This window comes from Nannobrachium achirus (assembly GCF_963921795.1).
Source record: "Nannobrachium achirus genome assembly, chromosome: 5".
Classification (NCBI taxonomy): domain Eukaryota; kingdom Metazoa; phylum Chordata; class Actinopteri; order Myctophiformes; family Myctophidae; genus Nannobrachium; species Nannobrachium achirus.
Genome location: NC_137814.1, coordinates 62,355,601 through 62,378,971, shown reverse-complemented (window position 1 = coordinate 62,378,971; position 23,371 = coordinate 62,355,601). Strand labels below are relative to the sequence as shown.

General features: G+C 43.4%; 1 protein-coding gene across 1 annotated transcript; it reads right to left on the bottom strand.

The window, feature by feature from the left end:
- Positions 1-7,872: 7,872 nt before the first annotated feature.
- LOC308285246 (muscarinic acetylcholine receptor M2-like) lies at positions 7,873-9,180 on the bottom strand (the record flags this gene model as incomplete). The annotated part of the gene is made up of 1 exon (XM_080725965.1): positions 7,873-9,180. The coding sequence occupies one exon, from the start codon at positions 9,178-9,180 to the stop codon at positions 7,873-7,875; it is 1,308 nt and encodes a 435-aa protein (XP_080582091.1).
- Positions 9,181-23,371: the final 14,191 nt, after the last annotated feature.

Sequence of the window (23,371 nt, the reverse complement as noted above, 5' to 3'; positions counted from 1 at the left end):
CCACACATTTTTGCCATGTTGCCAACATCGCCACCTGGAGGACCATAGAGCCCAGGAACTCCACTTAAAACTCAGAATTACAAAAGGCAAACAGGTTCTTTAAAACGGGGTTGAGCAGAGTTGAAAACAGCAAAACCAAGGGTTACAAAATATAAAAGGTTTATTACAACAGAATGCCCAACATGATTAAAACATAATCAGAGAAACCATGTCCATATGGTCCCTTTAGAATAGAACAGTCCATCATGTCATCAGTCCATATATTGGCCTCAGTTTCTTCTCTGAGGTTCTCCTTGAGGGTCAGAAACAATAATCCAAATCAGTTACACTGTCTCACAACTTATACACTGTTCACAATCATTGCACACAAACAATAAAAACTCAGTAACATTAATAAAAAGTAAAAGTAATAAAAACATTCAATGATCTATAAAAAAACATGCAGACAAACGTTAAGACAGTGTTTCAATGATTAGATTAAAAGCCCCAAACAGAGTTTTTACATGGCTGATCAACAATAAATACAATACTGGGCAACCATCAAATAAAACAAGTTAAAACTAATGCAGCTCCACAGGAATCAAGTGACAAGAGGGGGTACTTAGCTCGGAAGGGGGGCTAGTCGTGACTAGGCCCCTCTGCTACATTGATTCAGCTTCCCCTCTTTCACTCTGGTCATGACCGGGAAATGGCACCACCGCTGCCGTCTGTCCAGCGCGGCTGCTGACTCTGGCTGCACCGCTGTTGGCTGGACATTTCGGGACGCTTCGTTCAGCGTTGCCGTGTGGCTCTGGCTCTTCCCCGAGGCATGGTGTGTCGTGTCGTGTCGTGTCGTGTTCTCTTCGGGCCTCTTTCCCACTGGCGTCCTCCCAGTCACCCCATAGACAGGTCCGCTCGTGGGCAGACAGAAACTCCCCAGAGGGTGCCCGTCCACCGTTTCTACCCGTGGGTGTCCCTGTCCAGACCTTGGCCCCGGCACCCGTCCATGGCCGCTCTCCTGCCCTCCAGCCAGTCTCTCCTCTGCCCTCTGTTCCTCTCTGCTCTGTCTTTTCTTCCCACAGCTCTGCACTGCAGGCTGCCTTTAAAGGCCACACCCAATTTCCCAGGTGCAGGCCATTTCCCAATTAAGAGCTCATCAGACAGCAAAACCAACCATGTTACACTTGTACCAGTGAAATGTACCGTCATGAAAACTGTACCTTTTCCTATGCAAACTTCTAATAAAGTCTTCAATCAATCAATCAATCAATCAATCAATCAATCCATCCATCCATCCATCCATCCATCCATCCATCCATCAATAAACATTAAGAAGCGACGAACATGTAGGACAACCCACATAAACACATTGAACATCTGGTTCAAACTTCAAAACAAAATGAGCTGAAAACGTAAGCAACTAATACATCTATGGCAGGAGTGGGCAACTTTGATTTTCACATTTGCTCCAGGAGCCCACAATCCATAACAGTCAAAAATAGCAGATCTACAAGCTCAAAATGAGTCACAGCGCAACACGTTTTGAGCTTGTAGATCAGCTTCTTTTTTTTGCTATTTTTGAATTGGAAAACTGAAATATTTTTCTTTTTTTTTTAATGCATTCATAATTATGTTCTTATGATACCTTTATAAACTTAATTACAAATTCATTGGACATAAAAAAAAAGTCCATGCAATTCTACTACTACTCATTAAGCTACATAATACTATATAATATATAATATGGCTTTAGGTTATTTGGGCTGTTTTCTTTTTTTTAATGTGTTACTCTTATTTCTTCTTCAAATCATTAACTATTTCTACATGTTAAATTGCTTCTATTATGCAATATCTGTAAAATTACACCTTTCTTTGCTTTTTCTAAGGACATGCCAGCGAGCAGTCCATAGAGGGACGAGAACAGTGTCTGTGAGGCACAAGTCATTGTTCCACAATTCAAAGCTCTCACTCTTTCAGTGGATGCAGTACATCTACCGGTAAAACATTGTATGCAAAATTTAAATTATGATTATTTTTTCAGATTATTTAATTGAACTAAGCTTGGAATTTTATTTTGTGCTGTATGTGTTTTACAGTTTTGCTCAGGGCCTCCGCCTCAGGTATGTCACGTATGTGGATATGATGGCCGACGACATCGCTGCAAGCAGTGCAACCTTGTCAAAAATGTCTAAAAAACTAACGAAGGTCAGTTGTTTATTGCGACCGAACGTGAACATCTTGTCTGTCTGTCTGTCTGTCTGTCTGTGTGTCGGTCACGCCAACTTTCCAGACATCGCTGTCAGTTCACTGTTGACATCATTCTGACTCACTGACCAAGATGTAGGACTGGTCTGACATCACTGTCAGATCACTGTTCTGACATCACTCTGACATTATTTAGGACTCCCCTTTATGCCCATATATGGAGATCCCTGATGTCCTCACTGACCAAGATGTAAGACTCCCCTTTATGCCCATATATGGAGATCCCTGATGTCATCAATATTAAGCCCATGTCTGGGAATATAGTCATAAATCAAACAATGATCCATACATAAAGACGTCTACGCGACCTCACCCTTTACGGCAAGGTGGCCTCTCGCCCTTATGGCGTTTTACTAGTTGTTATGTATGCATACAATACAATGTAGGACAAACTTTTTTATAGTTGTTCTTCTATTCTGTTTTATATCTGTATAGCTGTGATTTGACAATAAAGTTTGTATTTGATTCTAAGGTCTGCAGAAAGACTGTAGAGACCATGAGACACCGCACCGGACAGCTAGTTGGAGGAAGACAAGAGATGGCTGCCATTGATGAGAGTCTCTTCAAACATAAGAGGAAGGTGTGTAGAGTTGTAATAAAACTCATTCTGTTTGAAAAGGATGTAAACTGAACTACTAGACATGTACCTTGGAAGGAATGGATTCGGTTCTCAGTTGCCACCACGGGTTCCAGTCATTTGGATTACATACAGTACATTCAACGTGTCTTGCTATTTGATTTCTTTAAAATAGGGGTCTTCAATGATTTTCAGGTCGAGGACCCCTTTGCTGAGACACAGATGAAGAAGGGACCCCACTATATTTTTTATATTTTGTTGCATATTAAAAATGTAATAGATATGTCCATAAACGTGTTTGAGTAGTATATCATCACATCAGTGTTGTTTATATGTAGTTTGAAAACATCATTTCCGTACCGATTTAAGTGGTCGTCTCTTTTTCCAAGAAAAAAGCCTACAGTCTACACCAAATGTATTTGCCAAAAATAGCCAACCTTCAAGCTGAAAATGGAGCACAGTGGGGTTCAACTGGTTAATTAAGGTCCTAGCACACTAAGACTTGGCAGCCACCACCATATAGTAATTATGATGACCCCCTAGGCTGGGGACCTGTACCCTGTTGAAGATCCATGCTCTAGTCTAAAAGATGGTTGCTGGCAGCGCACGTTGAGAATTGCAGATCTAAAACCTTCTAAACAAAGACCTGTGCTGGGCTTTACATGCAGAGAAATATAAATCAAGCAAAAACATTAGCCAGACAGCAGGAGCAGTATAGCACACATTTTATTTTGGATAATTAAATTATGATTAAAAGGCATATGAATTGGTCAAACTATCAAGACAGTAGGCTACATGTTCAAAAGTGTCTTCAATAGAAGACTAATAGTCCATTCACTCTTTTAAATTAATCAAACATTGGGATTTGACTTAACATCATTTTCAGCCATTGGTTTTGTCTGAAGCATGTTTGTCTTGAAGTTGTAAATTAGTAGATATATTAATTGTATTATTTTTCTTTATTGTTTTTTTGTCTTCACAACAGTATGGACAACAGGACGAGGAAGAGTGGGGGACACATGGCGGAGGAGAAAGTGGGTGTTCGGAATGGTTGGCGTGAAGCCAGACCAGAGGGCCAGACCCATCCTTCGCCTGGTGGACAGACGGGGCCGAAGGGACCTAATACCGCTAATCCTGCACCACGTCAGGATTGGGTCGACAATAGTGTCTGACGAATGGCGGCCCTATAGGACCCTGTCTGACTTTGGTTATAACCATCTCACCGTCAACCACTCGAGGTGGTTCGTTGACAGGCGCACACACTCAACATATTGAGCGCGCCCGGTGTACTGCCAAGGAGCGCGTAGGGAGGCAGAGAGGCAACCGAACAGAGAAGTTGCTATCTGAGCACCTCTGCCTTGTTGAATGGACAGAGTGGCTGGGCATGAAGCACAAGGACGGCCCCTTGGTAGGCTGCTCCATGACATCAGCAAGTGCTACAGACTGTAGCTCTGTAAAGTGGTGTTTTCACAGAGCCAAACTTCTGCATCATTAGTTAATAGTTTCTCGTCGTTGTGTGATGATGAAAGTTTAACGAGCGTCGAAGTCTGGTAATCCATCGTTCCTGGAGAAAGCAGCCAGAGTTGCCATGTCTGCTAATTATGAGCGACTATGGGCTTGATTTCCGTAAAATTGCTTGTATATATTGATAGTTTCTGGTTGCTTTTTATTTGTTGTGAGCTTGTAGATCCGCAATTTTCAAGTAAATGATGTGGTGATGCATATAGCTTTAAAGTGCTCGTGTGGCCTAGATAACATCACTTTTTGGGGCTTATTTTCGTACACGTGGTTGCTTAATTCTCTCGCAACGTCTGGCAACACTGGTCATTCATTCCGCCACAATGGTTTAATGAAAACGATGTCTTTACTGCTATTTCAGCAGTTTTGGTGCAAATGAGGGCATGTGAAAAAATGTACTACTAATTTTAATACTTAGCAAAAGTTGCTAAGTAGTATTCTAATTATTTTGCAGGAAATATTCAGGAAGTGTTGTGAAAACATGCCCTAAATTAATAAAACTATCTTAAAGATCCGTCCTTTTGTATGTGTCCCTTCTACGTGACTAAAGTTTGTATATATAGTTGTTAATGTTAATAAGACGCAGCTTCATTGGTTAAAATACCTTATTAAGGATTAATTAACATTTATAAGATGTGTTCCCACTTTAGAATAGGTAGCTGCAGAATGCTTAAGTAAAGTGTTAATTAATGCTTTATTAAGGAGTGGTTAATGTTAATTAATAAGTCCCCATTGGCCGTTTAAGTCCAGACGCCAAGTTTCAAGACGGTACCATGCTGTGAAGTAGAGTTATGGCTGTTTAAAGCCCAGCCAATAGGAATAAAGAGGGGGCGGTGCTTAATCAATTAACGCTCTTCCCTATTGGCCGGGAAAAGTCCAAAGTCCTGTGAGCGTTTTAAAGTTTAAATCACGTTGCCAGAGTAATGAGTCCCCCATTCAAATGGGGTTTTTGGGCGTCGTTTTTTGGGAATTACGTCGCCATGGTAACGTGGATCGGAAAAGAAAAGTAATAGCACCCCATTCCCGGCCGAGCCGCACGTTTTGATGTATATATTGCAGGGGTGGCGTAAATTGTGCGGCAGTTATTACGTGCAGAAATTTGGTGAGGTGATTATGGTGATTATTAAGTAGCCTACAGTACTTAAGTAAATGTTCTTAGTTACTTTATACCACTGCACACAACTCACAACAAGTCAAGAACCCACAGCAGCAAGTTAGCAACAACAAACAGAACCAAAAACACAAGTGTTTAGAACGATTCCCCATAGGAAGGAGTTCCAGGCTAACACGCAACTCAAAGCCCTTGCACTGAAGACTGTAGCGACTGTCAGCGACAGACTGCGAGGGAGGAGAGATTACAAAACAGCAGCAGTACAAGTGTCCAGCCGTGACACGCAAGGCAGCAGGCTAACGCAACTCAAAGCCCTTGCATATCGCCACTAAAGCAGCAACGTGGCTCCATCGCACAACACAAGTTACAACTGACAGTGCAAGAATGTTTATTTACCTGTTGGCTGTTGCCGCAGTTCCGTTTGACGCTTTTTCTTTTTCTTTTTCTCATATCCAGAAAGATAAACGTGCATTGTCAAACCGAAAGTAAACAAACACTAGTCTCTGAAAGGGGGGCGGAGCAAGACATTTTGTCTCCTTTTTCTTTTTGGCCAATGGGACAACGGCAAAGAGCCATGACAGCCAATCAGGGACACGAGTAAGTCTGGCTATGCGAGGTTTATCAGAGATGTCTAAGATGGCAGTAGCGCTGATGTGAAAAGTCAGTTCGGTACGTTCTTTTCTGCAGAGGAGGGGGTAGTGGGGGCCTTTTTGGTTGGTGGGCCCTACGCAGACTGCGTAGTCTGCGTATACGGCCCGCCGGCGCTGATTATCACCAAGATTACAGGGGGACATTCCTTAGAAATGTAATTTCTGCCTATAGAAAGTCCTTATATAAAAGGCTGCAGATTCAAAACAGAACCTCATTTTTGCATTCTGATCGTTTTGGGGTGTAGGGACACTACCTGTACACCATCTGTGCAAGTATGAGGTAAAAACAACCAGCAGGTAGAACATGACAAATGTTTGACTTATAACTCCATCTTTCAGATTAGGCGTTTCTTTGCCTATGTGATGAGTCCCTTCATGGATCAATTTGATGACTTTTGCAGTAAAGTCGGGGGGGGGCAGGTCTTTGATCTTGACCCCCCTCCCAAAAATCTGTACGACGGGCCTGTGGATCTCCACGTAGACAACTGTCTTGACCATTAGTCTCATGTATTCTCATGCACACACCTAGGACCTATGCATGATCACTGAGGCACACACACACACACACACACACACACACATGTATGGAAATGTACATTATATGTAATTGCCTTATATGTGCATGTAAATAGACACTAATGACGATAAAAACCCTGAAGACCCCAGAAACGGGGCCGCTGTCTTCGACTGCACTTCGAGGACAGGATCGCCAAGTTGACTGATGTAAGAGCAACTTTGTGTATTAAACCTTTTTCCGGTCCGGTCTTTTGTCTCATCTGTTCAACCGCTTGTGTCAATCCTTGAAGACTCCTTAATCCAATATACTACACAGATATTTTTGCTCTTCTGTGCTGCACTGGTAAAAGTCCTCAACACATCTCAATACAATTGGCAGCAGTTGAATTTGTGTAAAGTGCTACAACATGCTATTGAGAGAGATTGGAAATGAAGGATAACTGTTGGAGAAGTAATTTAAAATGTGCTCTCACTGTTTTGATCAAGCACACAGACATTTCACACACACACACACACACACACACACACACACACACACACACACACACACACACACACACACACACACACACACACACACACACACACACACACACACACACACACAGGCTTGTTTACCTACCTTGTGGGGACATTACATAGACTTCCATTCATTTTCTGTGGCCTAACCCTAACCTCTATCCCTAAACCTAACTCCTAACCCTAACTCTAACCCTAACCCTAACCCTAACCCTAAACCTAACCCTAAACCTAACCCTAAACCTGTGTGGGGACCTACTATTTGTCCCCACAAGGTTTTTTTCTCCAATTCTACTATCTTTGTGGGGACATGTGGTCCCGCACACACACACACACACACACACACACACACACACACACACACACACACACACACACACACACACACACACACAGGTTTGCAATTGCTACTTTGTGGGGACATTACACATAGTCTACTATCTTTGTGGGGACATTCCATTCATTTTGAACCCTAACCCTAACCCTAACCCCAACCCTAACCCTAACCCTTAACCTAACCCCTAAACACCTTGTGGGGACCTTTTAATAAGCCCCCACAAGGTTTTTTCCTCTGACTATATCTTTGTGGGGACATGAGGTCCCCACAAAGTAGTAATTCCCTGTCCACACACACACGCACGCACGCACGCACGCACGCACGCACGCACACACACACACAGACACACAGACACACACACGTGCACCCCTCAAATTTCTATCCCCACAAGTCCCCACATTTATCTGGCTGACCTAATGTTCTTGTATTGGCAGAGAAGAAGGTGTTTGAAGGTATTTTTAAACGTGACATTGCACAAGGCGTAGCAAGCCGGATTGAGGGTGCTGTTGATGTAGCACAGCCAGAAGCTGATGTTCCACACCGAGTTGGGGATACAGCTGGAGCAGAAGGTGTAGATCAGCGCACACACGTTGTAGGGAGTCCAGGTGACCACGAACGCCACCAGGATGGCCATGATGGTGCGCGTCACCTTCTTCTCCCGCGACGGCGCCGCTTGGAGCTTGCATGGAGCGGACTGGGCGGGCGCCGCGCTGGAGTTGCCCCTGCGAGGCACCGCGTCTTCCTCCTTCTGGTTGGACGCGGCCACGCTTCCGGAGGTGGAATCGTTGGAGCTCTCCTTCTCCTCTCCGGGGCCAGAGTTGTCCCTGGTGACGTCCTTGCCCTCTGTCTCTGTCTCTCCCTCTCCGGCAGCCGTGGATGGACCCTTGCCGTTCTGCAGTTTGCCGTCGTGCTGATTAGCCACATCGTCTGTCGTCTGGGTCGGACATCGGTCTGCTCTTTCCCCCGGTACGTTGTTATCGTTGGGTTTAGCCGCAGTGTTGGGTCCTGTTGGTTTGCGGACGTCCTTCTTTACGCGGCTCTTGCTGGCTTTGGAGATCTGCACGTAGAGCACAATCATTATGAAGACAGGCAAGTAGAAGGCAGCGATGGCGGTGCAAAATGTGACGGCCGGGTTGGAGAAGAACTGAATGTAGCATTCCGTCGTGGGTACTGTCCGCTTGCCGACTATGAACTGCCAGAAGAGAATAGCTGGTGCCCAGAGGATGAAGGACAGAACCCAGGCCCCGGCAATCATCATCCCTGCCATCTTAGTGGTCCTTTTGATAGGATAGATGAGGGGCTTTGTGACACAAAAGAATCTGTCAAAGCTTATGATGAGAAGATGCATGGCAGATGCATTGTTAACAACATAGTCCAAGGCCAACCACAGGTCGCACACCACTGGCCCCAGGGGCCAGTACCCAAAGACTGTATAGACTGTATAAAAGTTCATAACGATCAGTCCAATAATTAGATCAGCACATGCCAGGCTGAATAAAAAATAGTTGTTGACAGTCTGTAGATTCCGGTTAACCTTGATGGAAAGCATGACCAGGACATTTCCAATGATTGTGACCAGGCTGAGGGAAACAGTAACCAACACGATGAACACCACCTCCACCGCCTTATAGGGACTTTCATGCTCCTCCTCGACTTGTGTCTTGTTACCCTGGGAGGCATTCTGGTAGGTGAAGTTGAATAAATCCATGGCATTTGGTCTTTGTTCCCCGCTCCTACTTAGAAGGAACCTGCAGAAGAGAACAACAGAAAAGAGAATTACGTGTTAAATTTCTCATAACATAAACTTTCCTGAACTCAATTACAACCCCCCAAAATTAAATTTGGCAATCCTGCCTCCTCTCCTCCCAGACCCTCCCATCCCCTCTCTTTCTTCCCATAGTGGGGACAGAGCAGAGGCGATGATTGACAGGCAAAATCCCTCAACGGCGCAACCAAAAAGTATATAAAAAAACTGCCATGGCTCACTGGAATGGATTTTAATAGGCCTGCACGTTTGAAGGACCATGATAAAGACTTTTATGTTTTGTAAAAACAACAGCAAACAGCCGTTAAAATGACCGGCCTGAGCTCCTTGTGAGTCTGAGTGACAGAACTTGGCATTGTGGTGGTATAGCAATCACTATCACACACAACACATGTAGCACTTAAAAGTAATGGACCACATGCTGGAAGCACCCCATTACCATACAGTTTGTATTAACTGGAAGTGGGGGATGCTGGTCATACATAGTTGTACACTATTATGGTTTGAGGAGTGAGAGCCATCTGGAACTTTTGGTCTGTTGGCGGATTATCCGATAAGGGATAGCTTCTCTCTGGCCTCTCTCCTTCTCTCGCTCTATGTTAGTGTCTCACCCTCCATATAGACAGATGCTAGGCCTGTAAGTTAGATGTGATGTTCGACTCAAGTGACTGGTTGTATAATCAATCATGCTTTTTCCAACTGAAAGTCCAAAAACGTGACCATATTGCACAGATCCTAGCTTTCCTTTCACTGGTTGCTGGTGAGTTTAAGGATTGATTTTAAATATTTACTGACTTTTAAAGCCTTGCAAGGCTAGACTTACATTTTGAATATGCCGGTCTCATACAAGCCTGTGTGCAGATCCTCTCTTGATAGTTTATTTAATTATATTTGTTTTGTAGCTGTTCATTTTACCATCTGTTTTAATACTGGTGATACTGACATCATCAGTATCCTGTCAGTATGGCCAGTATCATGACAGTATCATGGTCAGTATGTTGGTCAGTATCATGTCAGTATCATGACATTATCATGTCAGTATCATGTCAATATCATGTCATTATCATGGTCCGTGTCATGTCAGTAGCAGAATGAGTAGACAGAAATGGTGCCAATAAGCATCAGCAAGGACCAATTATATCAGTGGTTCCCCAAACTTTTTAGCTTGTAACCCAAAAGCGAAATTTGCCCAGGACCTAGACTAGTGAAAACAGCAGATCTACAAGCTCACAACGTGTTGATTCGCGCTGTGAGCTTGTATATCATCTATTTTCACTACTTCTTAAACATTTGTTTTCTAATTTATATCATTTCTTTGATTTTTCTTTGATTTCTTCATGAAATTACTGAGGGAAAAAAATATTCCATTTATTTTTCATTCACGAAAAATTTAGCTTTTTAGGGAATGTTTTTGAAAATGTTTAGAAATAATAATAAGCTAAGGACTCCCAAAATTAAATGTAAAATATAGCTGCAAGCAGTGATAAAGTGGCCAAGCCAGAAAAAAGCAGAAAGGCAAAAAAGCAGCAAGGAAAAGAAATCAAAGAAAAACTAGAAGCAGTGTTCTTCCGGACAGGTCTCCGGCAGGTCAGGTAGGTTTTTTTTGGCCTACTGGTGGCCCTATAATAGGCCAAAGTGAAAAGGGTCCCATGCGTTCTTGAGCCTTTCACGGCAATCGGACGCTGCATGCGGGATTTGAGGCATTTTGTTCCAAATGTGTTTTGCAAAAGTTGACCCGCTGGTGGCGCTATAACAGGCCAATGTGAGAGAGTGGCATCTGTTCCTTGGCCTAGTGGGAATGTGTGTGCAAGATTTCACACACATAGCAGGCTGCGTTCGTGATTTGAGACATTTTGTTCAAAAAGGATCAATCCTGCAAAACTTGGAATTCAATGTTAGCCAATTAGATAGAATATGATATCGGACAAATCCGTCATGATTACATGATTTGTGTGATTTTCGGATAAAATCTGAAGGAGTAATATCGAAGAAATATGTTTTACATACTGTAAGTCGGCCTTCTGGTGGCGCTATAAAAGGCAGGTGTGAAAAATGCAGGGCACAGGCTTTTCCTTGACCTCTGGGAAGTGTGCATAAAATGTTTTACACTAATCAGTGGAGTTATAGGTAAAAGCACAAATTGGCCTCAACACAACATGTATGCAAAAGACTGTATGCAACAGACATAAAATAATGTGATACTTTTTACCTGGACAGTTTATGATGCTGCACATGATATCATTGTAATCATTGGCCATCACAACATAGGTGTAGACATCACATAGTGTGTATTATAATGCTTGGTTCAGGAGATCCCAGGCGGGATTTGATCCAACGACCTTCTGCGTGAAAGGCATATGCTCTGACCACTACACTAGTCAGCCACAGGTTCTGTCAATCATGTTTGATAAAAAAAGAAAAAAAAAAGTTCTATGTAGGCTGAGTGCCTTCGATTAAACAATGATTTAATCACCAAGTGCCACAGTAAATGTAATCTGAGTATTTCTGAAATTTTCGAGTGATCGTATTTTCTTTCACTCAGAACAGAAAAATTACGTCCGGTAGAGAAGGGCTCATTTTAACCCGTAAATTCTGTTTGGGTCATTTTGACCCGTTTTACATTTTCATTTGAAAAAAAAGGTAGAAGTTTACATTTTTTCCGCCTGAAACTCACTGGCCTTAAAGATTCTTCTGAGATGAACATGTAAAAAAAATATTTTAGCACTACACCCATGCTACACCCCTCTCATATTTTTGAACCTTTAGTGCTGTTCGGGTCATTTTGTCCCGGAAGCACAGATGCACAGAAATACACAGTATTATGCCAAAACACAGACACACAGTCACCCCCACTTCTAACACCCCCCTTCCGAAGCCCCATTCTGAACTCCCCCCCCCCCCTCCCCCAACACCCCCCCCCCCCCCCCCCACACACACACACACACACACACCTAACCCCCCCTCCCCTGATGCACAGAAATACAAGGAATCATGTACAAACACAGATACACAATCACCCCAACCCCTTCCACCTCTCCCCCCTCCAACCCCCCTCACCTCACCTCACCCTTACCCCCTCCCCTCCAAACCCCCCAACCCAATCTGAGTAAAAGGCTCTCAAAGTTTGTCACACTACTGGCACTACTGTAACGATGGATTGTTAACTCCACCCCTCACCCGCCCTAACCTATTGGTGGTGATCTACAGTCCATTTGCATACAATGTGAAACTGCTGTTGTACCAAGCACCCAGTGATGTCTTGCCTACAGTGGTGCTACTGTTTCAACACCTGACTTGCCCTCAGGATCAATCATACAAGTGGAATATAAGCCAGTACACATGCAGGACTGGAATGACATCATTACAAAGCTCATTAACATCAAGTGTTGTTGGTGCCACTGAGATAGTAAACTAATATGCAATGCAATACGACGACTACTGTGTGTGATTTAGCAGGCCTGGGAACAGGCTGAGAGATGTGATTTCAACATCTTCAATGTTGAGCTACTGTAAAGTTCTGCAGTGAAGAAACAAGCATTTTCATCCATCTTGGTCGAAGGGGGATCTTGAAAATGTCATGACTGAGCGTTTAATACACTGTTCATTTTTGTGAAGTTAACTTTACAGCTTGTCTGTTATTCTTGACTTCTTTAGAGATTTTCATGAGATATTTACTGAAAATAAAAAAACATCCTTAGGGTTATAAGACCAAAAACTATAGCTGAAAAACACACCAATCATGAACAAGGTTCAACATTTATTTTTTGTAGGACACAGGAGTGTAGCCCTGCCCCGCTGTAATCAGACAAAATTCGGGGAAGACCGTCAAAGCACCTCAGACGGTAGGTAGGGATGGGACGATAAACAATATTATCGTTTATTGTTTAATTTATCGTGATATCCTCCTCAGTCATGCACTGGGATTGGTGCACCAATTCACCTTTTATTTGCCGAGCTGCATATCCAGCACCATTTAAACCCTCTATAATTGGTAAAAGGTACTTATAATATATGTACTTGATACAGTCTTTTTTTCACTCTCTACCAAATCTCTTTGCCAAAAAATAGCCGATCTACAAGCTCACAACTCGTCGCGCTGCGACGTGTTGTGAGCTTGTAGATCGGCTATTTTTTGGGGAAATGTTCCACCCCAGGATAATGGATTTTGATTATCGTGGTAGTATTGTAAATCGCGATTTCTTCGGTCACAATAATCATGATATGAAATGTTCATATCGTCCCATTCCTAACGGCAGGTCACCACCTCAATACTGCATCATGCTTAGAAGATTTTAACATATTTGAAAACTGGAACTGGAACAACATTTAACCAACTAATCAGTGCAAAGAGTTCAAACAGTAACAAACTAGTAATCAGTGCAAAGACTTCAAACAGTTTAACAAGCTTGTAATTAGGTGCTGCTCTTCTTTTTACCCAGATTACGTACAAAATCCTTAAAATTCTGAGTGGAGCGACCATCCAAGATGGGACTCTCCGCTCTCTGGCATTGCTGGCATTCAAGTATTGTGGCGAGCTTCCCTTCCATGATGTGCCGCTTGAAATATCGCATGACTGCAGCCATTTCTTGTATTGACTATGGTTTCCATTTCCTCGTTGGATTTTCTAAAGAAACAACAAAGATAAACGTTATCAATTGCTTAAATGTCCATTTCTTTGCATTCTGTTAGTTAAACTTCAGGTCAAACAAAGGTATGTAAACAAAAAACCTGACGTGACATAACTTTGCAGTTGCATTATGTGGTCTACATGTACTGAAACATCATTGAGCATGATGCTGGACTAAGGTCATGAGCTACCATCTGAACAGGCTTCGTCTTGGGGCCTGGCTCGCTTGTCTGCTGGTCTTCCCCCTGCAGGATAGGTCAATATAGATCAGGTGATAATGACTAACATCTTTTAAATACTTTGACATAAGCAAAGACTGTGCGAAACACCAAGAATTGTACAAGTCCAACACCACCAGTTTATATTTTTAGCCATATAACTCACGCACAAATATTGAACAAACACAACACAAGTTGGTAACAACCCAACAGATTCCTACAAGAGGAGGACATTAGACCTGACAACAATGTGAATTGTGAGGACTAACTACATCAAGAGGACATCTGCTATTCATCACAGAATTGTCACTAAAGTGTACTGTATTTAAGGGTTAAACATGATTTAATGGATCATGGCACTAAGGTGGGGGTCTACCGTCTGAGGTGCCCGGACAGGCTTTTCCTTGGGGAGGCCTGGCTCGCTGGTGCCATGGCATTGGTCCGACATTTCATTGTTCCTACATCCCATGAGTCCGAATCTGGTGAATGTTAACCTGGTGAAAATACTGTGCCTAAACCTAAACCTAAAACTAACCCTAACCTCAGTAAAACTATGCCTAAACCTAACCCTAACCAAATTAGGACTAATGAGATGTAGGACTAATGGGATGTAGGACTTCTGGGCAGTCCCCGGCTCGCTTCCCCGCCGGTCTTCCCCCTGCAAGAAGAATTGTACAAGTCAAACACCATCAGTTGCTATTTTAACCATATAACTCACACACTTCAAATATTGAACGAACAAAACACAAGTCGGTAAAATCCTACAAGAGGAGGACATTAGACCTGACAACAATGTGAAATGTGAGGACTAACTACATCAAGAGGACATCTGCTATTCAACACATAATTGTCACTAAAGTGTACTGTATTTAAGGGTTAAACATGATTTAATGGAACATGGATAACTCATACCACAAGAATGACTACACACAAGTCTATCTGATCTTTAAGGACATATAACACATGCCATATAGTGAGCATGATGCTGGACTGAGGTGAAGACCTACCGTCTTTTTCTTGAGGCTTGGCTTGCTTCCATGCTGGTCTTCCCCCTGCAGGATAGGTCAATACAGATCATGAGATGACTAACATCTTTTAAATACTTTGACAAAAGCAAAGACAGTGAGATACACTAGGAAAGTCCAACACCATCAGTTGCTATATTAGCCATATAACTCATACACACTTCAAATATTGAACAAACACAACACAAGTTGGTAACAACCTAACAGACTCCTACAAGACACCAAATACATTGTCTTGTCCCTCATTTTCTCATTGATTCCACCAAAATACCCAGTAGCATAATTCTTCTGTTGGATAAATAAAGATGAAAAATGAATCAAACTTGAACAACTTCGATTGATCTTACATGAATATATTTAATACAGAGAATGCAGAGAAGCTTGTTGGTACAGTCATGTATACATGGACACAGTGAGATATCACAAACTTAAACAGAAAACACAGAATTACTTATATGTGACTGAGGCTGGAGGAACCGTCCAAATGTCGGCGATTTTAAAACAGTAGAAAAGTGAGAAAATGGAGTCAATGTCGTTTTTTTTTTTTTTCTTTTTTTTTCCAATTCACACAAGTTCGAATTTAGAACAAGGGTTTCGTGTCAAAAGATAGTTGTTTTAAGGTACTACAATGGCTACTTTTATTTGTTAAACTAGGCTGCTTTTGGAAGGAATTGTACATTGGGGGAGGAGAGATTGCGCTCTGAGAAGTCATTGTCTCGAATTTCACGCTTTGAGCACCGCCCCATACAGCGTGGTACATCTGGTTCTAGTGTGTAAACACTCTCAGTGACTAACTTCATCTCGCTAATGTTATTGGTTTGCAGAAGACAGTATTCTGGAAGGATTTATTTTTTGATTTATACGTCGTGATCTGACTCTCTGAGTTGCTCTCGGGCACACAAAGAAAGACGCAGCGATGATGTCTTCTCGTAATGGAACAGCCGGCGCTAGTGGGAAGCTAACGCTATAGAGCGTATCTCACATCTCAGCCTCTCGTCTGTGGTAAAAAATAAAGCCCCGCCGCTCACAAACGCTTCTTACCTTTTGTGAACATTCTGTCCAAAAAGTAAAGGTCCTATAAGCACTTCTCTCAACTATTTACTTTTCAAGCGTGGAAGAAAATCCAATCAGCGTGTTGAAATAAAGAGTTTATATCGCTCATTTTGTCAGCCGGTGCATTATTTTCCCCTCTATTATTCGTTGTGTCTATACCACGTGACCAGGGGAGGTAGCGTGTCTAAAAACAAAGGACCGGCTGACAAAATGAGCGATATAAACTTTATTTCAACAAGCTGCTTTGATTTTCTTCCACGCTTATGAAGTAAACAGATGAGAGACCGGCATAGGACCTTTACTTTTAGGATATAATGTTCACAAAAGGCAAAAAGCGTTTGAGAACGGCGGGGCTTTATGTTTTACTACAGACGAGTGGCCGAGCTGCGAGATACGCTATAGCGTTAGCTTCGCGCTAGCGCTGGCTGTTTATTATGAGAAGCAGTCGCCGTTAACACGGAGAGCGTTACATTTGCGCTAGTTTTGATAATGAGGCGTCAGCTTTATAGTTCAGTTGTTACTCAAGCTCACTGCAGCCCATGAACGGACACGTTTCTCCGTTCTGTGTCCGAGCTAGAGTGCCCTAAAAAGTGTGTTTTGCAAGCCCGCCCGCCCGCCCGCTGCTAATGCTCCCAAGAAAGAAAACGTGTAAATCCATTGATCCAAACTGTAGAAGACCGTGCTTCTGCTTTAGCTGTCTGCTTTAGCTGTGTACAGCAGATGCTCTGCAAGCTTCGTAGCCGACGTTAAAGAGTACACTGTAAACACTTTCTTTTGTAATTCACTATTTTAGTGAAAAATAATAACTACAAAAAGAAGAAAATGACAGGATGAGCATATAAGGAGGGGAGGAGGTAGAAAAGACCACTGGCCACTATTTCTGACATGGCTGCAAGCACTATAGCACAATATATCAGTGGTTCTCAACCTGTGGGTCGGGACCCCCAGGGGGGTCTCCAAATTATTTTGGGGAGTCCCCAGATGATTAACTTAATGTGCAACATTGTTTTCTCTCTCAACAGTAAACAAACCAACATAAAGTGTAAGTGCACATTTCTTTTAAGGACTTTTAAATACCTCTAAAATGACAAATTAAACATTGGCCAAATTGTCAAATATTAGAGGCAGAAATTGTGAAAATAGCAGAACGCGAGGCGTTGTGAGCATGTAGATCGGCTATTTTCACAATAGAGCCGTGTTATACAAAATGTAATGCTTCAACTCTTAGTGCTTGTCAGGGTGGGGGGGGGGGGGGGGGTCCCCAGTTAAAAGATGATTATTTTGGGGCCTGGAAAGGTTGAGAACCACTGCAATATATTACCACAGGTCTACTACTAAATAGTAGTTTGAAATAATTGCAGTGGAATAAAAGTAAATTTGAAGTTGACAGCTATACCACTGTGGGTGTGGTTTGACTGTGGGGGGAGTGATTTAGGGGTGTAGGTAAGTACCTATTGTCCCTCCCATTGTCACACCCACTTCTGGCTACCTAGAGGTGTCAAAATGTTCCTTGCATTCAAAAGGCTTTTTAAGCACTTTGGGTTTTATGTTGCAACAAGTTTAAAATGCCCATAACTTCTTCAAATATGCTCCAATTTCAACAAATGATACATCATATGAAAGCTTAGATTCTGTACTTGGATAATATGTACAAAAAAGAAAAATGACCAATGCAGACATAAGGAACAAAGTACCAGACCTAGTCACATATGCTTCAGATTCTCCTCTGCCCCTCCCATCCAAGAAATGTACAAGTGTAGCGTCACGGCCAGGAGGCGAACCCGGGACCCCGATTTGCCAGGTATGCGCGCTGACCAGTCAGCCAAAGTGCCAGGCACGTTGGCGAGAGACAACGCACATACCATATAGACTACAGTCGTCCCCTCTACCTGAAAGCGCGACCACGTGCGCCGGCCAGGATCTAAGATCGACTTTGAAACCGGGGGGTTCAAACGCAACTCAGGTGGGGACAGTCGTCGACTACTAGCCGGCCAGGTCTACAACGCTGAGGATTAATTCTTCCTATTTGTACTGCTGCCACCAATGTAGCGTCACGGCCGGGAGGCGAACCCAGGACCCCGATTTGCCAGGTATGCGCGCTGACCAGTCAGCCAAAGTGCCAGGCACGTTGGCGAGAGCCAACGCACATACCGTATAGACTACAGTCGTCCCCTCTACCTGGAAGCGCGACCACGCGCGCTGGCCAGGATCTAAGATCGACTTTGAAACCGGGGGGTTCAAACGCAACTCAGGTGGGGACAGTCGTCGACTACTAGCCGGCCAGGTCTACAACGCAGAGGATTAAGTCACGGCCGGGAGGCGAACCCGGGACCCCGATTTGCCAGGTATGCGCGCTGACCAGTCAGCCAAAGTGCCAGGCACATTGGCGAGAGCCAACGCACATACCGTATAGCCTACACTAGTAACTATACTGGTAACTTGAGAACGGGTTGCAACTGGCTGAGATAGGCAAAATACTGATGATCATGAGGTGTCTTGCACATCAAAGCCCTGCTATCTACAGTGTTACAGAATGTCATCACAAAGATGATATAGAGGTTCCAAGCAATAAACTTAACTAGACCTGTTCAGTGTTGTCCTCTATGTCCTCAATGGCCTCATCGGCAGGCTGGCCATCGGAAATCTAAAGGGAAAAGGACAATCAATGACACTTCACACTTCAAAATACACAACTCAAAGTCCTTCTAATCTGTGCACCTGACGAATTGGGTATTACACAGGACCTGTGTATCTAGACACCTCTGTATATAGAAATATAATGTTAATGTTATATTCAAATAGTACTTAACTTAAGTGTTCAGTGTTGTCCACTATGTCCTCAATGGCCACATCAGAGGCTGACCAACACCAAGATTTATTTGTTTTGTGTTTTTCCTCATCTAAACCATGCATAACAATGTCCAGTTCAAAGACCACTACTCTCAGACCTTTTTTTCTGCATGATTGATCTGTCGCAAAGCCCTCCCCCTAACTGTGATGATTGGACGACAGCATAGCAAAACACTTCCACTCAAAATTGGTTCCCATTGGATCCCATGTTATTTAGCCTATTATTAATACTAGAAGCTGGGCCGCCCTTCGGGCGGCCCAGCGTCTAGTCGGCGACCTGGCCAACTCGGAACAATGTAAATAGGGAATGAATGCCCCGCCCTTTAATGCAAACCCCATTATACCTGTTTTCATAGGACCCGTTTTGACCATTTGTCTGCCTGTGTCCATTTATGCCCATATATGGAGATATCTGTATCTGTCTGTCTGTCGGTGTCCATTTTATGTCCATATATGTAGATCACTGCAGTTATAGTTCTGGGTCCATTTTATGCCCATATATGCCCATATATGGAGATATCTGTCTATCTGCGTCCATTTTATGCCCATATATGGAGATCTCTGTATCTGTCTGTCTGTGTCCCTTTTATGCCCGTATATGGAGATCTTTGTGATTCTGCATCCATTGTATGCCCATATATGCCATATATGGAGATATCTGTTTATCTGCGTCCATTTTATGCCCATATATGAGATTTCTGTCGCTTTTTCAAACAGATGGTCAAAACGGGTCCTATGACAACAGGTATAATGGGGTTTGCATTAAAGGGGGAACCGGCACTGTGTCTGCAACACATTCGGAGGCACAGACAGATACAGAGATCTCCATAATGGGAATAAAGGGACACAGACAAACAGATGGAGGAGGAGACAAACTTAATGCAAACCCCATTATACCTGTTGTCATAGGACCCGTTTTGACCATCTGTTTGCCTGTGTCCATTTATGCCCATATATGGAGATATCTGTATCTGTCTGTCTGCGTCCACTTTATGCCCATATATGGAGATCTTTGACCATCTGTTTGCCTGTGTCCATTTATGCCCATATATGGAGATATCTGTATTTGTCTGTCTGCATCCATTTTATGCCCATATATGGAGATCTATGCAGACACAGTGCCAGTTCCGGAAAATCCGAACCTTTCGTGCTGGTTCCAGAAAATCGTGTATCGGGTCGGGTCGAGGCCGAGCACTGCACTACCTGCTGCGGTGGGGAACGCACGTGCCGAATTTGAAATAGGGAATGAATGCCCCACCCTTTAATGCAAACCCCATGAATGCCCCACCCTTTAATGCAAACCCCAATATACCTGTTGTCATAGGACCCGTTTTGACCATCTGTTTGTCTTTGTCCACTTATGCCCATATATGAAGATCTCTGCACACACAGTACCGGTTGCGGAAAACTCTGATGTCAGACTTTATGCCCATATCTGGAGAACGCGCGTGCCGGTGGGAAGAAGGGTTCTCGAGATACGCGGATTACATGCATACATACACATTCACAGAGATTTTGTTTTATGCCCATATATGGAGATATCTGTATCTGTCTGTCTGTCGGTGTCCATTTTATGTCCATATATGGAGATCACTGCAGTTATAGTTCTGGGTCCATTTTATGCCCATATATGCCCATATATGGAGATATCTGTCTATCTGCGTCCATTTTATGCCCATATATGGAGATCTCTGTATCTGTCTGTCTGTGTCCCTTTTATGCCCGTATATGGAGATCTTTGTGATTCTGCATCCATTGTATGCCCATATATGCCATATATGGAGATATCTGTTTATCTGCGTCCATTTTATGCCCATATGAGATTTCTGTCGCTTTTTCAAACAGATGGTCAAAACGGGTCCTATGACAACAGGTATAATGGGGTTTGCATTAAAGGGGGAACCGGCACTGTGTCTGCAACACATTCGGAGGCACAGACAGATACAGAGATCTCCATAATGGGAATAAAGGGACACAGACAAACAGATGGAGGAGGAGACAAACTTAATGCAAACCCCATTATACCTGTTGTCATAGGACCTGTTTTGACCATCTGTTTGCCTGTGTCCATTTATGCCCATATATGGAGATATCTGTATCTGTCTGTCTGCGTCCACTTTATGCCCATATATGGAGATCTTTGACCATCTGTTTGCCTGTGTCCATTTATGCCCATATATGGAGATATCTGTATTTGTCTGTCTGCATCCATTTTATGCCCATATATGGAGATCTATGCAGACACAGTGCCAGTTCCGGAAAATCCGAACCTTTCGTGCTGGTTCCAGAAAATCGTGTATCGGGTCGGGTCGAGGCCGAGCACTGCACTACCTGCTGCGGTGGGGAACGCACGTGCCGAATTTGAAATAGGGAATGAATGCCCCACCCTTTAATGCAAACCCCATGAATGCCCCACCCTTTAATGCAAACCCCAATATACCTGTTGTCATAGGACCCGTTTTGACCATCTGTTTGTCTTTGTCCACTTATGCCCATATATGAAGATCTCTGCACACACAGTACCGGTTGCGGAAAACTCTGATGTCAGACTTTATGCCCATATCTGGAGAACGCGCGTGCCGGTGGGAAGAAGGGTTCTCGAGATACGCGGATTACATGCATACATACACATTCACAGAGATTTTGTGTTGACTCATGTGGCGTACGTGATGTCAGAGCCTTTTATGAAGTGATGTCACAATGACTCAGCGCTTGCGCCGATTTCCTCCGGAACAGCCTGATGTCAACAATCAGCTCCGCATAAGGAGATTCCGAACGTTTCGCGCCGGTTTCGGAAAACCGCGAGTCGGGTCGGGTCGAGGCCCGGCACTGCACTCCGCGCCGCAGCGGGGAACGCGCGTGCCGAATCTGAAGCCGGTGGGACGAACGGTTCTCGAGATACGCGGATTACAAACAAACAAACAAACAAACAAACAGACAGAGATTTGTCGCATTTATAGATAGATAGGCAAATTAATATCAAGAACATTTATATTACATTATTACGGCCACGGTGAAACATTGCTGCTGGGGGACCTGCAACAGTGATTATAGCTACCCAGAAAATTTGACAGGAGCATTTTTCAAATAATTTTCCGAAACCAAAATCTGCCTTGGACTGCAGACTGTGGATTCACTTGTAGGTATGTTTATTAGGTGCTGCTATTTGTATTTTTTGCTTACCTTGTGGTGACCTTGCCCTAAATGGCGAGGTCGTGCACAGGGGCGCATGCACACACCCGCCTGAGTGACAGCGGACTGCTGGGTGAGTTCTGGCCCTTTGGCATTTGACTGTTTTGTCTTTTTATGTCCCTAAAGCTATAAATGCACATACATTGTTATCATCATCAACAACACAATTAGATCTGCTATAAAGATCCTAAATCAATTGATTTATAGTAACTGACATAATTGTGTTTAGGGCTGTATGACAAGTATCAAGTATCAAGTAAGGAATGATGGATATTTACCAGCTACCATTATTTTGCTATTACCGTCAAGCTGTTATGTATAAATATTTATATTGTATTATTTTAACAAGTGGTTCACAAAGTGGATTCTCTCTGCCTGCCTGTTTGTGTGAGCTACACTCCCCTCCCCCACTAAACACGGTGACACTGCTGTGAGCAGACGCACAGGTGCATCTAATCACTAATTAGTGGCTGATTGTAGTCAACTCAACTCTACCTCCAGAAGACAAGTGGAAGCAACAATGAAGTCAAGTACAGTATATCTCCTTAATTCCACTAGAATGTTGTTGCATTGTTGTACTGTGTCAGTATGACAAACATACTTCATTATTAATTAAGTGCTATTAACACCTTCACAGCCTGCATGGCCAGAATAGCTGTCGGTGGACTACCCGGAAATTTATATTATTTTATTATGATCTGAGACAGCATTCATTTTACAAGAACATCAGCAAATCAGTAAATTTGTTTTACCGCATCATCATCGGCCGTTGTTTACTCACCAGCGAATTGTCTCAGCTCTGCATTGGCATATAGTGGGGATTTTTGGCGGAGGCATCTTCCCCCCTGTGCGCTTCGCGTGCACGATCCGTGCACATCGATGTGGGCGCATGTGATCATCTCCGTATGTACAGTCCATGTAAACATTTTCATTAGCCTAGCCCAGCGCTACTCAACCCGCGGGCCGCATGCGGCCCCTGCCGCATGTCTGTGCGGCCCGTCATGATCAGACCAATAAAAATATGATTTTTCTATGTTCAGAGTGAACGCAACATTTCTCAGTGTGAATAAATCATTTCTAACAATATGCTCAAGAGGGCGATCATGCATATGCAGTGGCCCACAAACCAGAAGTGGGTGTGATGTGTTGATTTATTAGTTGCGCGACAG